Source organism: Monopterus albus, unplaced genomic scaffold (assembly GCF_001952655.1).
Source record: "Monopterus albus unplaced genomic scaffold, M_albus_1.0 scaffold250.1, whole genome shotgun sequence".
Lineage (NCBI taxonomy): Eukaryota > Metazoa > Chordata > Actinopteri > Synbranchiformes > Synbranchidae > Monopterus > Monopterus albus.
The window spans coordinates 451,117-468,204 of NW_018128130.1; the positions used below are offsets into that span (position 1 = coordinate 451,117).

Here is a 17,088-nt window from a genome sequence, read left to right on the forward strand (position 1 = left end):
GATGAGCAGAGAAACATCAGAGGAGTGAACGGAGTAGGTGTCCTGTCGCTGACTGCAGTCAGCGCAGAAACGATTAGAAACATTGGAATGTTAAAGTTAAATCTAAATATCTAGAAAGAAAGTGCAAAAACCTCACACTGTTGGACTTGAAGGACTCCACAGCTGATACTGTGCTGCTGTTTGTTCTGTTTTCACTGTGTTCAACTCCAGATTGTTGCAACCACAGCACAGGGCCAGCTGTTCAATTTCCTGTCTGTATGGAAACCCAGCCCTGTCCTGGATGAGACCAATGGCCATTCTTGTTGTCTGTGTACCTTAGGAGTTTAACAGAGGGTTCCTCTGAGGTGCAGTCATTGGTGTACAGAGAAGAGCAGTGTAGTGAGATTCACCTGTGACCACTGACCTGAAGCTGAATGTGGTTTTCCCCAGCCTCACCTGTTGTGTCCTATCTGTTAGAAGCTGGATATCCACTGAGAGATGTGGACAGGCACAGTGAGATGGGTCAGTTATGAATGAAGAATGTCCGGGACAACGGTGTTGAATGCTGAACTGAAATCCAGTTGTTGTTGTTGATGGAACAGATGCTGGAGGTGCAACTGAGGCGGAGTAGGTGGAGGGTGTGAAATGCATGCTTTTAAAAGCAGATAATTCCTGCGTAAACATCTGTCCTCTGTGTTCTTTGAAAGACAGCTCTGTCTCCCTCCTCTCCATCTTTCTCTTATCACAGCTGTAGAAGGCTGTTTCAGGCAAACAATGTGTCCTAAATAATGCTCTGCTGCATGGACAGGGAAATGCTGCCCTCTAGCAGCAAAGAAAGACTTTGTACCTTGTAGAGTGGGTATGGGTCTAATTTTGTGTTCTTCCTAGAATGTTTACAGCAGTCAGATTAGATGCAACATTAAAATAAGATCTTTGAGCAAGTTAGTTTCTGAAACCTCCATGCCTTTATTAACAGGTCTATGAATAAAGCAAATGTTTCTTCTATGCTTTGTGTTACTATTATTCTTATTCTCAGCATCACAACCACCTTTCAAATATGTACACGTGAAGGCCTCCAGGGGGAGTTACTGTGCAGATGAAAGAGACTGAGTCAGCATGTGCTCCTCATTTGTACTAGAGCACACACACACACACCCCACACACACACACACACACACACACACACACACACACACACACACACACACATATCCTTGTTTTTGTCACTTACTAGGTCTTTACATAGACTTGCATTCATTTTCTGGAGACTTACCCTAACCCAAGCGTAACCAAATCTGAACCATACTCCAAACTGAAACCAAAACTCCAAACTGTTTTTTCATACAATTCAACAAATTTTGCTACAGCTTTCTGCACTCACTGTCTGGAACAGTGAAATTACATTTTTACATTTGGCTATTTTGACCATGAAGCTAATTTGTTAATTACTATTTATCATGAATGTTATTTTGTGTGACCCCAAAGCTTGCTAAGTAACTTTATGCATATGTCTTGGTTCTTTTACAAGTGAAATTATGTGTAAATGTTGGTGATGGTTGTCTTCAAGCCACTTTCAAACCTGTAATGATGACACTTCTGCACTCCTTTCTTTCAAATTCCTGAAATCTCTGACTCAGAATTACAAGTCAGAGGTTGATGTGAATGGTTTTTTCCACTTAGCTGCTCATTATTAAGGTTTAAATGACACCGCATTACTCCTGCTTTGAGGAGTGAGGAGGCTGATTGGAGGAGACATGAGCAAGGATACACAAGAGCATCCTGCGTGGAAGTCCTTTATTGTCCAACAACCCCTTTTATCAGACATCAGTTGATAGTTGAGATGGAGGCTCCTCATGTCTGTATAAATGTGTTTATACAGACATGAATCAAGTTCAAATCCATCTTGGAACACTCTCAAATTCTGTCTTGCAAATTGAATAGCACATGAAATTAGGTTTGTAAAATGTACTTTCACACCTAAGATAATGTTTGCAGTCAGTGTGACGTTTGTTTGGGGGATGGGCGACCCCCTGGTCTACATATTCCTGCCTCTGCAGAGTTATTTTTTATCCTCGTGACGACAAAAATTTTCCCCACCTCATAGTGAAACTTCAACAACAGACTATATCAAATCAAATCAAATCAAATGTATTTATATAGTACTTTAAAAACAACATCCAGTTGACCAAAGTACTTTACATGGGCAGAATAAAATCACAATAAATAACTGAAATAAAATAAATAGGATCAATGCAAAAATAAAACAGCACAATAACACTGACACAGAGATGACATACATTCAATGAATTAAAAGGAATGCATCAGGCCCTACTGTGTATTAAAAGCCAAGGCCAAAACACCTAAGATAAAAACTGCCACAGCGCTGTGGGTGGTCCTGGGCCAATTACAAGAGTTTGGGGATAAAAACTCCTCATCTAATGAAATACAGTCGATGTGTGACCAATACAAATAAAACGTGTTTTGAAACCCCTCTCCTAAATCAAATTGTAAGCTAGGTAGAGTAGTCTACCTGTTTATCTGCTAGGAATAACTACTATATTACACTGTAGAAAATGGCATGCACTGCACCAGCAGGCTGCTTTTAACTATGGTGAAACAAAACAATCTATTTAAATTGTTACAAAGCGGTGCCATATGGACCAGTATGAAACACCTGCGCCAGTTCCTCCTCTGATGTGCTCACTGCATCAAGCAGTGAAAATGCTAGCATGGTGGCTAGCTCAGCATTAGCCTGCTGACCAGCTGACAGCGCCTACCACTTCACACCCAGTTGGCAAAGTTTGTAAACAGGATATGTAATTATTACTAGTAATAATATATTACTGAGCCAAAATATTCTGAGCCAAACAAGCTGTAAGTTATGGCAGCGTTTCCTGTGTTCATTGTGTTCCAGGAGGAATTCAGCCTGAGGACCTACAACCCCCCCCCCATACTTGTCTGCCATAAATAAGCCGGCGACCCAACCCATATGCGGTTCCTACTCAGCTACCATTATATTAGGGAAAGCTATGAGATTTTCCTCTCAATGGTAGCAAAGATTTCTCTGGTTAGAATATAGAGATGCGGTCCTGTCCCCACTTCCCAGAGGCCGCTACAGAAGCTTGGTTCATTAAAACTGGCTTCAAAGACTGGAAACACATTTCATAGTTCTGTTTGGTAGTACTGCCTTTTCATATACATTTATCCATATGAGATAGACTGGGAGGAAGCTAGTGTTGACTTAGCAATACAGTGGCCATGATACATTCATTTTTGTGGGTAATTTCATACTGAATAAATCTACTTGAAGTAATAAAAAATGCTGAAAAAGTAAAAACAATCAAAACCATAGAAAAGATGTGCTTACTCTGAATGGGTGCTGCACATGTGCCTTCTATTACCCACCTTTTTAAACAAGCATGTATAATGTTTACCATAGTTACCATCTTAGTTTAGGATGTTATGTTGCTTATAGCTAATTGGCACCAAACACTGTCAGAGGCTGATGGGAATATCAGTTCTGCAGGCATTTGATCATTAGCCAAGGTACTGAGGTACTAACATTTTTGACTTTGTCTTCTCAAGATAAAATTTATGGGATCACCAAAGTTATTATAATTCATCCAGATGTCGCTAATGTTCTAGTGGAATATGCTGGCTGAGTGGTGCCACTGTTAGTGCTTAGTATGCCACTGTCACTCAAATTCCACTGACACATACCAGTTCCCTGGCATATCTGTACAACAGTTAAGCCGTTGCTGATTATGACATTTGAACAGCTTGTCACTCCTGGTTCACCATGGGCCATTCTATGAACGCTTCGCTCTCATCCTTACTCTTCGACACTGCAGTGGATGCTGAGGACAAAGCTACAAAAAGCACAGAAGAAGGTGCTGTTGAATTTCACATACTAAACTGCCAACATATCTTTGTTAACACACAAAATTGCTACATGTTGCCATTGTACAGCAAGTGTGCATTTCTTTATTGTTTTATTTGCTTCCTTGTTCTTTTCATCTTAAACTATACATTGGTTTTCTGGTTGCTGTGTATTTTGAAGGAGGCAGAATAAAATATTATATTATTATTAATATTCCATCCATCTATTATCTATACCACTTATTCCTGAATAGGGTCATGGGGGTCTGTAGCCAATCCCAGCTGATGCTGGGCGAGAGGTGGGGTCCACCCTGGACAGGTCTCCTGTCTGTCACAAGGCTGACATGTAGACAAACAACCACACACACTCACACTCACTACTACCAGCAATTTAGAGTCACCAGTCAACCTAAGCTGCATGTCTTTGGACTATGGGAGGAAGCTGGACTACCCGGAGAGAACCCACGCAGGCACAGGGAGAACATGCAGACTCCACACAGAAAGGCCCCTGGTCGACCAGGGCTCAAACCTGGAACCTTCTCACTGTGAGGCCACAGAACTATATTGTATATATTATATGTAAATAGGCTAGGCCTTCTGTTTTAAATTATATTTTTGAAATATGTTATAAAATTTGTAAAGGAACAAAGTATTTGACAGGAAGTGAATTTTCAAATTGGGTCAAAGTTGAACCCAGCTGGACACTGCATCTCCTGAAATCAATGGCCCCATTCAACAAAATGTAGGATTTCCAGGTAGACTGTAAATGCATTCTAAATGTAGACCCCATTCAATAAAAAAAACCACAGCAAAGCCAAAGGTATAGTGAAGGAAGAGGGGAAATGATAAAAGGATGAGGAAAGGATGGGGAGACATTGAAGAGGACAAAGAAAAAGTAGCCTGCAAAAAGTAAATGAAAGAATTAAAAGGGACAGGGGTGGAAAGAAGAGAGAAAATGAGATGCATAAGAGTAGGCTGCGAGAGAATGACGGGAACAGTGACAGTCAAGCACGGCACGGCACGGCACGGTTCGGTTCTGTTGTGCCGCAGCCTATCGTGGAGGTGGAGGAGGGAGGCCGAAGCTTGACGCGGGACGTTCCTGGTCTGGAGCCCCGCGGCTTTACTCCAGCTGACACACGCACGCTGATGGACATAAATACCCTATGGAATGATAACGACCGACAGCGCAAGATGGGCAGGCGTTGAAATCAGCTTTAACTTCCCCCGGTGGCGGCGAAGCTTCGAAATGGTAGGACAAAACCTGTTCCGGTGTACTGTCCCTTCCAGCTGGTGTGCTGTTTGGCGTTTTCCAAAAAGACGCAATGCGAGGAGTTGAACAAGTAACGTTAGCTACGCGGCTTAAAGTGGAGCAGAAAGCGGCGGTAGTTGCATCCCTTTCTCTAAATGTCACAAGGGCATTTCCACTGTTTTCTCTCCGCCTTTTAGTTGACGTTTGCCCAAGGAGAGACTCTTTTGCCAAATTTCATTAAAAAAATCTGGCCAATAAAATATCCCTTGCATAACGGCAAATACATACACTTGGCACAACACTTGAAAACGGTGAAGCATTGTCAAGATCCACGCTTAAATTCGGCACGGATGCGACACGCAATATATACCATATTTTAATAAAACCTTAACTTGCTTGTTCAGTTCGATCGTTCTTTCAATTGTTTTTCTCACACACTGCACGGGGCGGAAGCCAGCAGTGTGATTATTAAACTTGATATCTTGTTGACGTGAGGCTTATTTTGAGTATTTTATGTGTGCCGAATTTGCCTAAAGACCAGCAAACAGATCGCGGTGTAACGTCACAAACGAGTCGATAAGCATATTTGGCATAAACACGTCAACTTTAAACTCAAGCAGTTTTCAATGGAGTTTGGAGCAAGGTTGTCTCCCTGAAGGAGAACGGGACGTATTGCTTTATCCCACCGGAAAATGTGATTTCCTGCCCCTTGCGGTGAGTGAGTAAGCGGGCAACGTGCAATGGTGTATGTGTGTATCAGCGTGGGCATTCTCGGGTCAAAGTTGTTGAGTTTGGGGCTTTTGTGGAACAACGTGCAGCGACAGGCCCGTCGTCACCCCTGTTCCGGTCGTCACGCGGGACGGTGGAGGCCAAGTTGAAGTTCAGCACCAGCCTCCTTCTCCCGGTGTGTGTGTGTTAGTCAGCAGAAAATGGCCGCAGTTAGAGCCAGCGGACTGAGCTGCAATGACAGGCCGAGAGAAGGCCTCCTAGCGCGGGCTCTGAGCCACTAAGGTAAACACCGAGCTGCAGCTTGTGGAGGGAATCCTCCTGCATCCGCAGTCCTGTCAGTGGGTACACTAATTTAAGTTCAAGTTGGTAAATGAGCCACTTCATAACAACACAGATCCCACAGGGTAGAAAGCACTCAAATGTTGCCCCTATACCACTATAAACTGAGAGTCGTAACACGGATTAAATCTGAGAATCTAGTTATTTGTAGCTGCAGTCGGAGCATCCTCAACGAGGCTTGAAATGCCCACTAAACCGACGTACAGTCAGGCTGCTCTTCATGTGTTGACGTGACAGTGTTTATATCGTTAAGCTTCTGTCCTTAAAGTTTGAAAGATGATACAATTATTATTTTCAAGCAAAAAAAACAAGGTTTGTCACAAAATAAAAGTGGTTTATTTTGTGACAAACCTTTTTTGTGTACGTACACTCCCTGAATTTCTGAAGGTGAAACTATTTACGCCTTGTTGTAATACTGCCTATGCATACAGGTGATGTTTTAAAAAAAAAAAGAAACATACAACTTATTAAGTTCTACAAACATCCACACAGCCTGCTATATAAAGTCTTATCCAGTGGTTGGTCAGTGAGGCCTGTGAGGGTTTGAGCTGGGTTTTATTGTTGTTCTTCAGATTTATTCATATATAGCTTATCCATAGCTTAGGCTCTTTGCTAGTCAGATGCTAATTGTTCTTATGGTGTACAATGACAAGTAAGTCGAATCTGATCTGTTAAAACAAACCATCTGCCAGAGTGGTTGAAGTATTCAGGGTTCCCATGCCTCCTGGAACGCCTGGAAGATTTTTACCAGTTTTCCAGCCATGGAAAAAACATGGAAATGGAGGTAGATTGTATAGTGTCCTGGAAAAGCACTGTCATCCTGGAAAATACATTTCACATTTTTGTACTCTCCTTTGTTTAAAACTCCGTATGAGGTGGCAGCTGAAATTAGGCCAGTGTGCAAGATAAACTTAGAATGGCAGGGGTAGGAGTTTATGGCCAGTTTTTGTAAGCTGGGAATACTGGGACATTGGCTTTTGAATGCACCACATCACGTCATGCTGGTGAAGATGGTTTGAATAAAATAAAATAACAATGGGATGTAGCCAGACTGAGACAACCAAGTAGCTATAAGTAGCTTGATTGTTCAAATGCAAACATTAAAAACGGTTGGCTACTAAGTTTTAGTTTTAAAAAACACTTAAGATTTAATGTTCTATTGCTTGCTGGATTATTTTACTTTAATGTTAGTTGGCTAGTAAAGGAAATGGACATTGAGCAGGACAAAGTGGAGAGCCCCTCCAGCAGGACATGAGGGTCAATTTAAGGATCCAGTGCAGTTGTGTGTAAAAGTTTACATCCCCGTACTTTGAAATGCCAAAACGAATAAACAATTTTTTCCCCTAATCAACATAATATTTAATGCAGAGTCAGCTAGTACAATATAATGTTCTTTCATCAGCACAAGTAACAAAAATGGTGGTGGGGGGGTATAAAAAGAAAGTTACAGTAAAAGAGTATCAGTGTAGATGTTCGCATCCCCCTTTATGAAATGTTCTGTAATACTTTGTATGTCCTTCCTAACCTCCTCCAACCTCTGAGCAGCGTTTGTATCCTTACAGGTGTAATTTTAGCCCATTTTTCATGGCTGATTTGTTCCAAGTCTACCAAATTGCTTGATTGTCTGCTGTGTACAGCCCTCTTCACATCGATCCACGGGTTTTCAGTGACACTGTAACTGAAAGAGGCGCTAGGAATCCTGCTCGAGAGCTGTGTAAGAATCCAAAACAAACAGCAGGGGACCTGGCAAAGTCCTTATAGGCAACTGGAATAAAGAGTCCACATCCCCATAGTCAAGCATAGTTTGCACAAGTCTGGATTGTTTTGCAGAAAAGCACACAGGAAGCTATTGCTTACTTCTAGACATAAGGCAGCAGGCTTGGAGTTTGCTAAGGAGACCAAAATTGAATTATTTGGTCATAATTCACACAGGTATGTGTGGCGAAAAAAGACTGCCTACAAGGAGGGGAACACCACTCCCACAGTCAAATATGGTGGAGGCTCACTGATATTTTGGGGGGTGTATGTCTACATCAGGCACTGGAGCTCTGCATAAAGTGGAAGGAAGAATGAATTCAGCCCAATATCTGGAACAAGTCAGCCATGAAAAATAACCTGAAATTACACTTGAATGGATACAAACACTACACGGATATTATTTTACTATAACCACTTTTACTTCTGTTGATGAAGGAACATTTGTATTAGCTAAATGTGCATTAAATATTATGATGCTGAGAAAAAATATTTCGTTTAACTCTATTTGCCATTTCAAAGTAAGGGAATGCAAAATTTGCACACAGCTGTAGTCTGTCTTGGCTAGGATGACATGCTAGTTTTGCTTTGTGTGTAAATTTGTCAGGTGATTTGAACAGTGTGGGTGAGGGGCATTGTTATTTATCATTAGAGAGGTCACTGTGTGTGTGTGTGTGTGTGTGTGTGTGTGTGTGTGTGTGTGAGATTGAGAGACTCAAGTGCGACTCGAGTCCAAGTTGCAAACTTGAGTCCCCATCTCTGGGCTATATAGATGATACAGTGTAGTAAATGTAATCTGATTTTGGGATGAGCTGAAAGCGTTAAAAGGACAGGATGGGGAGGCACAGTGCAGCAGCTGTGGGGACTTTAAGCTTGTCATTTAAAATGGGCTGAATTCACATCATTTCAGTATTTAATATTATTCTTCACCCTCTCGTCTCCTTTCCTGTCTAAATGACACATCCTCTCCGTGCTCCATTACACCTCTGGCCATATTCTCTAAGAATTATTATTTTGAACTTTCCCCATGTTTTTTTTTCTATTTTTTTAACTGCAGGACATTTTTCCACTTTTCTGGTGAGTCATCATTTCTAGAGTTAACGCAGCAGAGTCATCAGAAGTGACCAGAGTGCTTTCATATCAGCTTCCATTCTTCAAAATACAATGTTAAACAGCACAGGGAGTGCAGTGTTTTCTCTGACCCCGTGTTATCACTGGGAAAGAGCATGTAGAAATCTGCAAAAAGAAATGATGACACTATGGAAATTATGGTTTTCAGCCCAGGGATGTTTACGTTAAAGCAAAGCTTCAAAGATAAAGCTCTTTATGATGAAAATGATGTTTTCTCCTCTCTCTCTGTCTCGGGTAAATGGCACTGGGGCTTTTCTGCACCTCCTGATCACTGTTGTTACACTTCCATTACTAGATGAAAATGAAGCTGTAATCTAGTTGGGTCTAACTAATTATCCATGGGATTGTGTTGAGTGGATATGATATTGATTGGAAAAAAAACCCACACAAAAGAAAAAACATCCACAACCTCATTTAATAAATATATTTTAAGGTAGCCACAAAATTATGAATCTAACAAAGGATTTATAATCACAGTTGGATCCCAATTGGCTTTGCCCGGCCTTTGCTGTGTAGAGTAGAGCTTTCCCCAGCTCTGAGCTGTTGCCCCGCTGAAACAGCGATTGGAATTTTCTGAAAGAATAATGCAGTTTATATGTATAATTTCTCTATTTGCCTGTGTTATGGAAGTACCTGTGTCTGATTGTGATGTATTTGCCTCGGTGTTGGTGTTTGCTATCTGGACCAACGTGTTGCTACTTCTCTCTCTGTCTGTAGTTTTCCCTTCCGCCTCTGAGAATTCCCTCTGGGACAATTCCATTTCATGTTTGATGCTGTCATTCAGACTCTTGACCATATTAAAGCTTGAACACCACTGTGTTTGTATTTGGTGGTCAGTGGCGCATCTAGAAGTGGAATAGTCCATGTACCTTTAGTGTGTGTGTGTGTGTGTGTGTTGGGGGGTGACTAAGAGAGTAATTATACAATATTTTAATTATACAATATGTACAGTTTCAAAACATGATTGTACATTTCTGGCCTTTGGGGCCTTAGGCAGCTACCTAATAGTAAAGTCTGTCTCTTGCCCCTGAGGATAAGAAACCATTAAAAACCAATAATATATCAGGTTCTAATATAGTAAAACATATCATATTCTAAAATGGTAAAAAACTCTTTTTGAAATTTGTGAAGTTCACATTCTTATCATAGTAGTGAAGTCCCCATGTCATGCTATCAGTTATCCTTGATCCATACTTTTGAGTCCTGTAACTCCCACAGAGCCGTGGAGAACCAAAAGCCCTTCCCACACTGGACACTCAGGAGAACTGCAGCACAGTCTTGTTAATTTTTTTAGTGATGCAGCGGCTCTTTAATAGGAACAAAAGAATCTGGCCAGCCATTTCTTAATCTTTGTGGCCAGATTTCACTGCCTGTGTTATAAAGCTGTGCCACCAAGGAAGAGAGAACAAACCAGAGCGGTGAATCGGAGAAATTGCGCTTTAAATTGCAAATAAACATGGCCATACTTCCACGCGATCCTACAGGAAGGATCTTAAGTGGATCCGGTCAAAGCATAGGCTTCATCCTCCTGTTTGCCCTGCTGTGTATGATCTCTGCCCTGCACCTTGTGTGCGTAGTGAAGTCCCTGCTGAAGCTATTTTGGTGATGCTTAGCATCATATAGCTTGTGAAGAATCCCTCCCCTTACACTGTGGCCATGATGAAAGAACACTAAGTACATATGTATTTTAGATGTGAATGGGTCAGTAATGCTTAGATTGGGAGGTGAAAGACAACAAATCCTTGATTGCCAAAGCAATGGGCGAATGCTGATTAGCTACCTAACAAAGATCCACAGGTTGTTGGTTTCAAGGTCACTGGAGTCAGCTTTCTAGGGTAATAGTGAAAAGGTATTAAGGATATTTTGGTCATATTAACACAGTATCTTGTGACAACGTGAATTGTTTTTCTGATGTTTGTGCCTTAGTCTGGCCAAACAAACCTGGTAAAAGTGGAGAGCAGTGCAGGAAAGCTTGGTTTTGCCCTTCAGGTGGGCGGCCTTATACTGATGTGACATCACGTGAAAGCTATGAGTAGGCTGGTTTGAGAAATTAAGTTGAGGGAATTAAATACTCCCTGCACGATACACTAACAAATCTCCCAACACTGGAAACCACAGCTGACAGTGTTTTACTGTATTTTTTACAAGGCGACTACTTTAATTTATTTTAACTGTTAATTTCTGTGAACATTATTACAGTACTCCACAGAATATGAGGTTTACAGTGTATTACTGTACCTAACGTTCCAGTAATATTTCTACAGTGTTACTCTAATCTACATCAACAGTTTCTACCTCTAGTTAAAATTTAAAAGTTTTCTTCAGTAACTATGAATTGCAAACATTATGCTGTAAATAACAACGTGTGATCTGTAAACTGCATAATCAATTCATTTTTCATTTCAGTTTTATTTGTATAGCACCAAATCATGACAAAAATCATCTCAGGACACTTTACAAAGTAAGGTCTAGACCTTACTGTTGTTATCATTATTATCACAGAGGGAAAACCCAACAAATCCCCCTTGAGCAGCACTTGGCGACAGTGGGGAGGAAAAACTCCCTTTAACGGAAGAAACCTCCGACAGACCCCGGCTCTTGGTGGGTGGCCTTCTGCCTCGACCGGTTGGGGTGAGTGGATATAGGAGGGAGAGAAGAAGAAAAGCAACAAGACACAACAATCAAACACTGGTCAGGTTGATGTGGCTGGTGACTGCTCATCAGAAACATAGAGCTTGTTGGGTTAGATGTTACATAATAAAGTACAAAAGTTTTAGCATAAAAATGTACTTGAAATACCAAAAGTAACAGTAGTCATGATGTAGAATAGCATATTTCACTTTAATGTATAGCAGATTATTGGATTGTAACTATTGATGTATTATTATGTACACCACATTTAATGTTGCAAACATTAGAAGCAACATTAAACAGGACACAGAATGACCATAGCTACTGTGTCTTCATGCAAAACAACCTCTGCAAACTGCTGAGAGGAACATGAAGCATACAAATCACTGGAAACCAAGACTTGCTTCAGCATTGCAAACTCTGCACTTGCATTACACGAGACGTGCGCCAGTTGGTTTTCAAGTTTCTCTGCACCACAGGGAGAGAAATTCTCAGAGGACTGTTTTGCCACAGTGGCTTTTTCTGTGGTTCCAAAACGGTGCACCGTGACAGAATGTCCACTGGGTCAACAGGGAATCTTGTGACATTTCATTCATATCTGCTCTTCGTGTTATCAAAGGCTGTTCTTTGAGTGTTGAAGTCAGAAAGCTTGTCTCCTTTACACTTGTTCCCATCAGCTGAGGAACTCCTCTTCTGTAGGGCAGGGGGACTATTATTTCTCTCAGGGCCTCTTTAGTACAGGTGGAAAGCAACAAAGTACATTTATTCAAGTACTGTACTTAAGTACAATTGTGAGGTATTTGCACATTTTCATTTTCTGATACTTCATCTTAACTACATTTCAAAGAAAAATGTTCTTTGTACTCACATTTCTTTCTTTCCACTTTCAGTACTAGTTACTTTAAAAAAGGTTAATAAAGCAAAAATACTATTATCATAAAACGTTTTGATCCTTGGTGTAAAACTCACAAGCTACTCAGCAGTTCCTCAAATTCTAAGCATATAAGGTAGTTAAAATTAGCTAAAGCTTTAGCAGCTACAACATTAAATATGATGTACACAATAATAGGCCTATAGCAATAATTGTAATCATCCCTGTACAATGCATTCAGAAAGTATTCAGACCCCTTTATTTTTATTTATTTATTTTTGCACATTTTACTGGGTTCAGGTCTGAATGGATACGATTGCCATTTCTATCCATCATCATCTGCTTAAATTATACATGGTGACAAAGTGAAACTATGGTCATAGAGTAAATTAAAAGTGAACCACGGTGTTCTGTCCTCTATGTCAAAAGACCTTGTTTGACTCGACAGACAGATAACTGCATTTCTGAGTGTATTTTTCCGTGGTCTCCTCCTTGTTCTGGTGCACCAAGCAGCACTTTACTCACATCTGCCATCGGTGCTTTGGAGGGTACCTGCTTCTACGGATCCAGTGACACTGAAACCAAATACCAGTCAGCACGACCACCAACCTATCCTTACTATCGTGCTAATAATTTAGTAGAAGAGTTGGATCCGATTTGGTTGGTTGCGATTGACGGACACAGGAGCTGTTCACAGATGGTAAACAGAAATGGACACTAAGAGAAAGATTTATTAATTTAGGTCATTTTAAAAATATTTTTTTATTTTATTTATTTTTAAGAAATTTGAGTTCAAGACATCTTTCACAAGAGAGATCTGAGAACACATTTCAAGATCAAAACAAGACCGTTCATTTAGTTATCACACACAAAAACATCAAATAATAAATATTAAAATATTAGTAGGGATGCCCCCAAAAATCGACTAGCTGAATATTAGTCAAGAGACCCGCCAGTTGACTGAGCCTCTTCTAGTCGAACCTTTGTTTTTGTTGTCTTACATTTTATTTTTCCTCTGCGTGCCTTACAACAGGATGCTGTCCGATACTTGGATGTATAAGGTAACGACTCTCACAGTGTGCACTGGTTAATTGACGAGAGAAGATCAAACGTGGTAAACTAGGATAGAGCCATGTCTCAGAAGAAAAAATTCCCTCTAAGAGCATCGTTTCAATAGAAATACAAGTGTGCGCTGCCTGTCTCATTTTTGCAAAAAGTCCATTTGTACACCTGACATTATATATTGTCAGTTTAAATATGTAGCGATTTAAATCTTGCATCATCTGCAGCTGTCTCTCATAAATTTTGAAATGCTCAGAAATACGTTCCCTTTACTTTTGCATTTGATTACCGATGTTAATCCTTTGATTGTCTATAGTTAGCATGTGATTAATTGCACATTTTTTAGCTGTTTTAAAAAGTGGTGGAAAGTAATTAAGTACATTTACTCAAGTACTGTACTTGAGTACAATTTTGAGGTATCTTTACTTGAGTTTTTATTTTCTGTTGCTTCATACTTTGACTTCACTGCATTTTAGAGGTAAATATTGTACTTTTTACTCCAGTATAATTAATTATTATAAACCCTTATTGATTTATGGGGAAAAATTCACAAGCTACCCAAGTTGACTTAAACATGATTTTTATATTTGTGCTTAAGTTACATGCTTTCCCTGAGAGGAAGGCCAATAAACCCCTTTCAGACATAGCTAGGAATTTGCTGGCTATTTCTATTTCTTAGTTGTGTATATTTTGGGCAGGCAGTGAAATTTGGGCATAAAGATGAAAACATTACTAGCTAGCACAAAGTTTAATTTGAATAGCTACAGAGAATATATTGTTTAGTAGCAGAAGCTAATGCGGAATGGTGGAAACTGGGCCGACATGGAAATCAAAGGCCTCCTCACCCTCTGCGGTGGAATAATGGTGTGATACTGGATATCATGTGAACATTGTGGCTGTACCCAGCTAGGTCCTGCTATGTTTGAACAAAGCCTTTGCACAGAGCAGCTCCATTCTGAACACCAAAAAAGCATCTGCTACATGTAGCCCGCAAATTCCTGTGTACCATGTCTGAAGGGGCTATAGAGTGATGAAATAATTTTTTCTTTTAAATCAGGAACAAGTAGCTAATTTAATAAACAGAATAAACCCCTCCATTTTTGCGCTATGGCTGACAATCCTTTAAATAGACTACATAATCTATTTATTACTTCAGTTATTTATCACATGGTGCTGTCCAGCCTTCTCCTGTTCCTGTTTTCTGCTGCCTGTTAACATGCCCCTTTTGACTCGCTGCCTTCGTTCTGTCAGTCTCCTGTCTTGCCTGGTTTTGACTTCTAGGCTTGTAATCTGCTTTTGGATTTGAGTGCCGTCTGCCTGTGCCTTTGCCTTCTCTCTGTTGCGGCATTTTTGTAGCTCAATGTATTTTTGTTAAGACAGTTGAAGAGGACTGTTTGTTTTTTGTACACTGATCAAAAAAATTAAAGGAACATTTAAATCACCCATCAGGTCTTGATGAACATATTATTCAAGTTGAAACCCTTTGCTAATGTACATTGTATAATTTGTTCAGAACAAAGTGACATGACATCAGTCAGTGGAAACCAAGGTCATCAACCCATGGAGGCTGGATTCAAAATCACACTGAAAATCAAAGTAAAAACACTGAAATCACAGGCTCATCCAAGTTCTGTAACTGTAATGTACCTCAGAAGTGTGTATGCCCCCTGTGTACCTGTATGCCCTGCCAACAACATCTAGGCATGCTCCTGATGAGTTGGCGGATCTCACCCCAGACATGGATCAGAGCATCAGTGAGCTTCTGGACAGTTTGTGGTTTTACTTGGTGATGCCGTGTCAGAATCACTGATACATAATGTCCCATTGGTGCTCAATTGGATTTAGGTCAGGGGAAGGTGAGGGCCAGTCAATGGCCTCAGTGTCTTTGTCTTCCAGAAACTGCCTACACACTGTGTCCACATGAGGTCAGGCACTGTTCTGCACCAGGAGGAACCCAGGGCCCACTGCACCAGCGTAAGGTCTAACAGTCACTCTGAGGATTTCACCCCAGTACCTCACAACAGTCAGGGTACCGTTGGCTATGACCTGGAGGTCTGTGCAGCCCTCCAAGGATATGCCTCCCCAGACCATCACTAACACACCACCAAACAGGTCATGCTCGATGATGTTACAGGCAGCATAATGTTCACCACGGCATCTCCAGACTCCTTCATGCCTATGACATGTGCTCAGTGTGAACCTGCTCTCATCTGTGAAGAGAACAGGGTGCCCATGTTCTTTGGCAAATGCCAGTTGAGCTGCATGGTGCTTGGCTATGAGCACAGCTCATACTAGAGGATGTCAGGCCCTCATACCACCCTCATGGAGTCTGTTTCTGACAGTGTGGTCAGAAACATGCACACCAGTAGCTGCTGGAGGTCGTGTTGCAGGGCTCTCTCAGTGCTCCTCCTGTTCATCCTTGCACAAAGGACCAGATACGATACCGGTCCTGCTGCTGGGTTGTTGCCCTGCTATGGTCCTGTCCAGTTCTCCTGTTGAAATGGCAGGTCTCCTGATATCTCCTCTATGCTCTTGAGACACAGCAAACCTTCCCGTGACTGCAAGTATGGGTGTCATCTTGGAGTAACTGGACTGGACTACCAGTGCAACCTGACTGGGCTGCAGGTACCAGTAGTGACAAGGACCCTAGCAAAATGTAAAACTTGAGAAGAATCAGTCAGGAAGGATCAGGAGAGAGCATTTGTCTGTGGCCACCACATGCACACTCATTCCCTTTTGGGGGGGTCGTCTTGGTTTTTCCTCTCCATTGCACCTGTTTCATTTGCACCAAAGCAGGTGAAACAGATTCTCAACCACTTGTGCTTCCCAAATGGACAGATTGACATCCCTGAAGCAATGTTGTAGTCGAGTCCCTAGTGTTCGAGTCTGAGTCGAGGCTTGAGTCCGAGTCACCAAAGAATAATCCGAGTTGAGTCCCTGTTACCCAAGTCAGAGTCATCAAGGTCTACATTAAACACAGCTCTCAACATTTTATTTTCCAAACTTTCTAACAGGGTATTGCAGAGATCATGCTAGACTTTATTTTCCATCATTTTGATGGACAGGGTCATTAAAATTCCATCATAATTTAGTATTACTCCTGAATTTAATTTTCATTTTTTATTAATAACACATTTATTTCATTTTTCATTCATTTTCATTTCATTTTTTAAAATAATTAATATATGGAACAAGCTTATGTGCAGCCACTTGTCATGACAACACCATCATAAAGCAGATGGTGTATTTTGGCAGTGACAGCAAAGGCCACTAAATTACTGTGGCCAGTTTGCATAAGCAAGCAAACATGAACATCTCAATTTTACAGAATTAGACAATTATTCATTCATTCATTCATTACCGCTTAGTCCCTGAACGGGGTCACAGGTGGGGCCGGAGCCAATCCCGGCCGGCAATCGGGGGACACCCTGGACATGTCGCCAATCCATCGCCGGGCTGTGTT

At 41.1% G+C, this 17,088-nt stretch overlaps 1 protein-coding gene across 6 annotated transcripts in view; it reads left to right on the forward strand.

Annotated features, from left to right (window-relative positions):
• Positions 1-4,844: 4,844 nt before the first annotated feature.
• Positions 4,845-17,088, forward strand: part of nfic (nuclear factor I/C) — a 45,420-nt gene continuing 33,176 nt past the window's right edge. For 5 of the 6 annotated variants that reach the window (XR_002276650.1, XR_002276651.1, XM_020620865.1 and 2 more), the window contains exon 1: positions 4,845-5,107. Coding sequence is in view for 3 of the 6 variants with exons in the window: in XM_020620865.1 (XP_020476521.1) it covers positions 5,027-5,107 (81 nt within the window). In the remaining 3 variants the exon portion in view is untranslated. Of the gene's footprint in view, positions 5,108-5,609; positions 6,119-17,088 lie in introns of those variants that run through there. The other variant, XM_020620868.1, reaches the window with a different exon arrangement.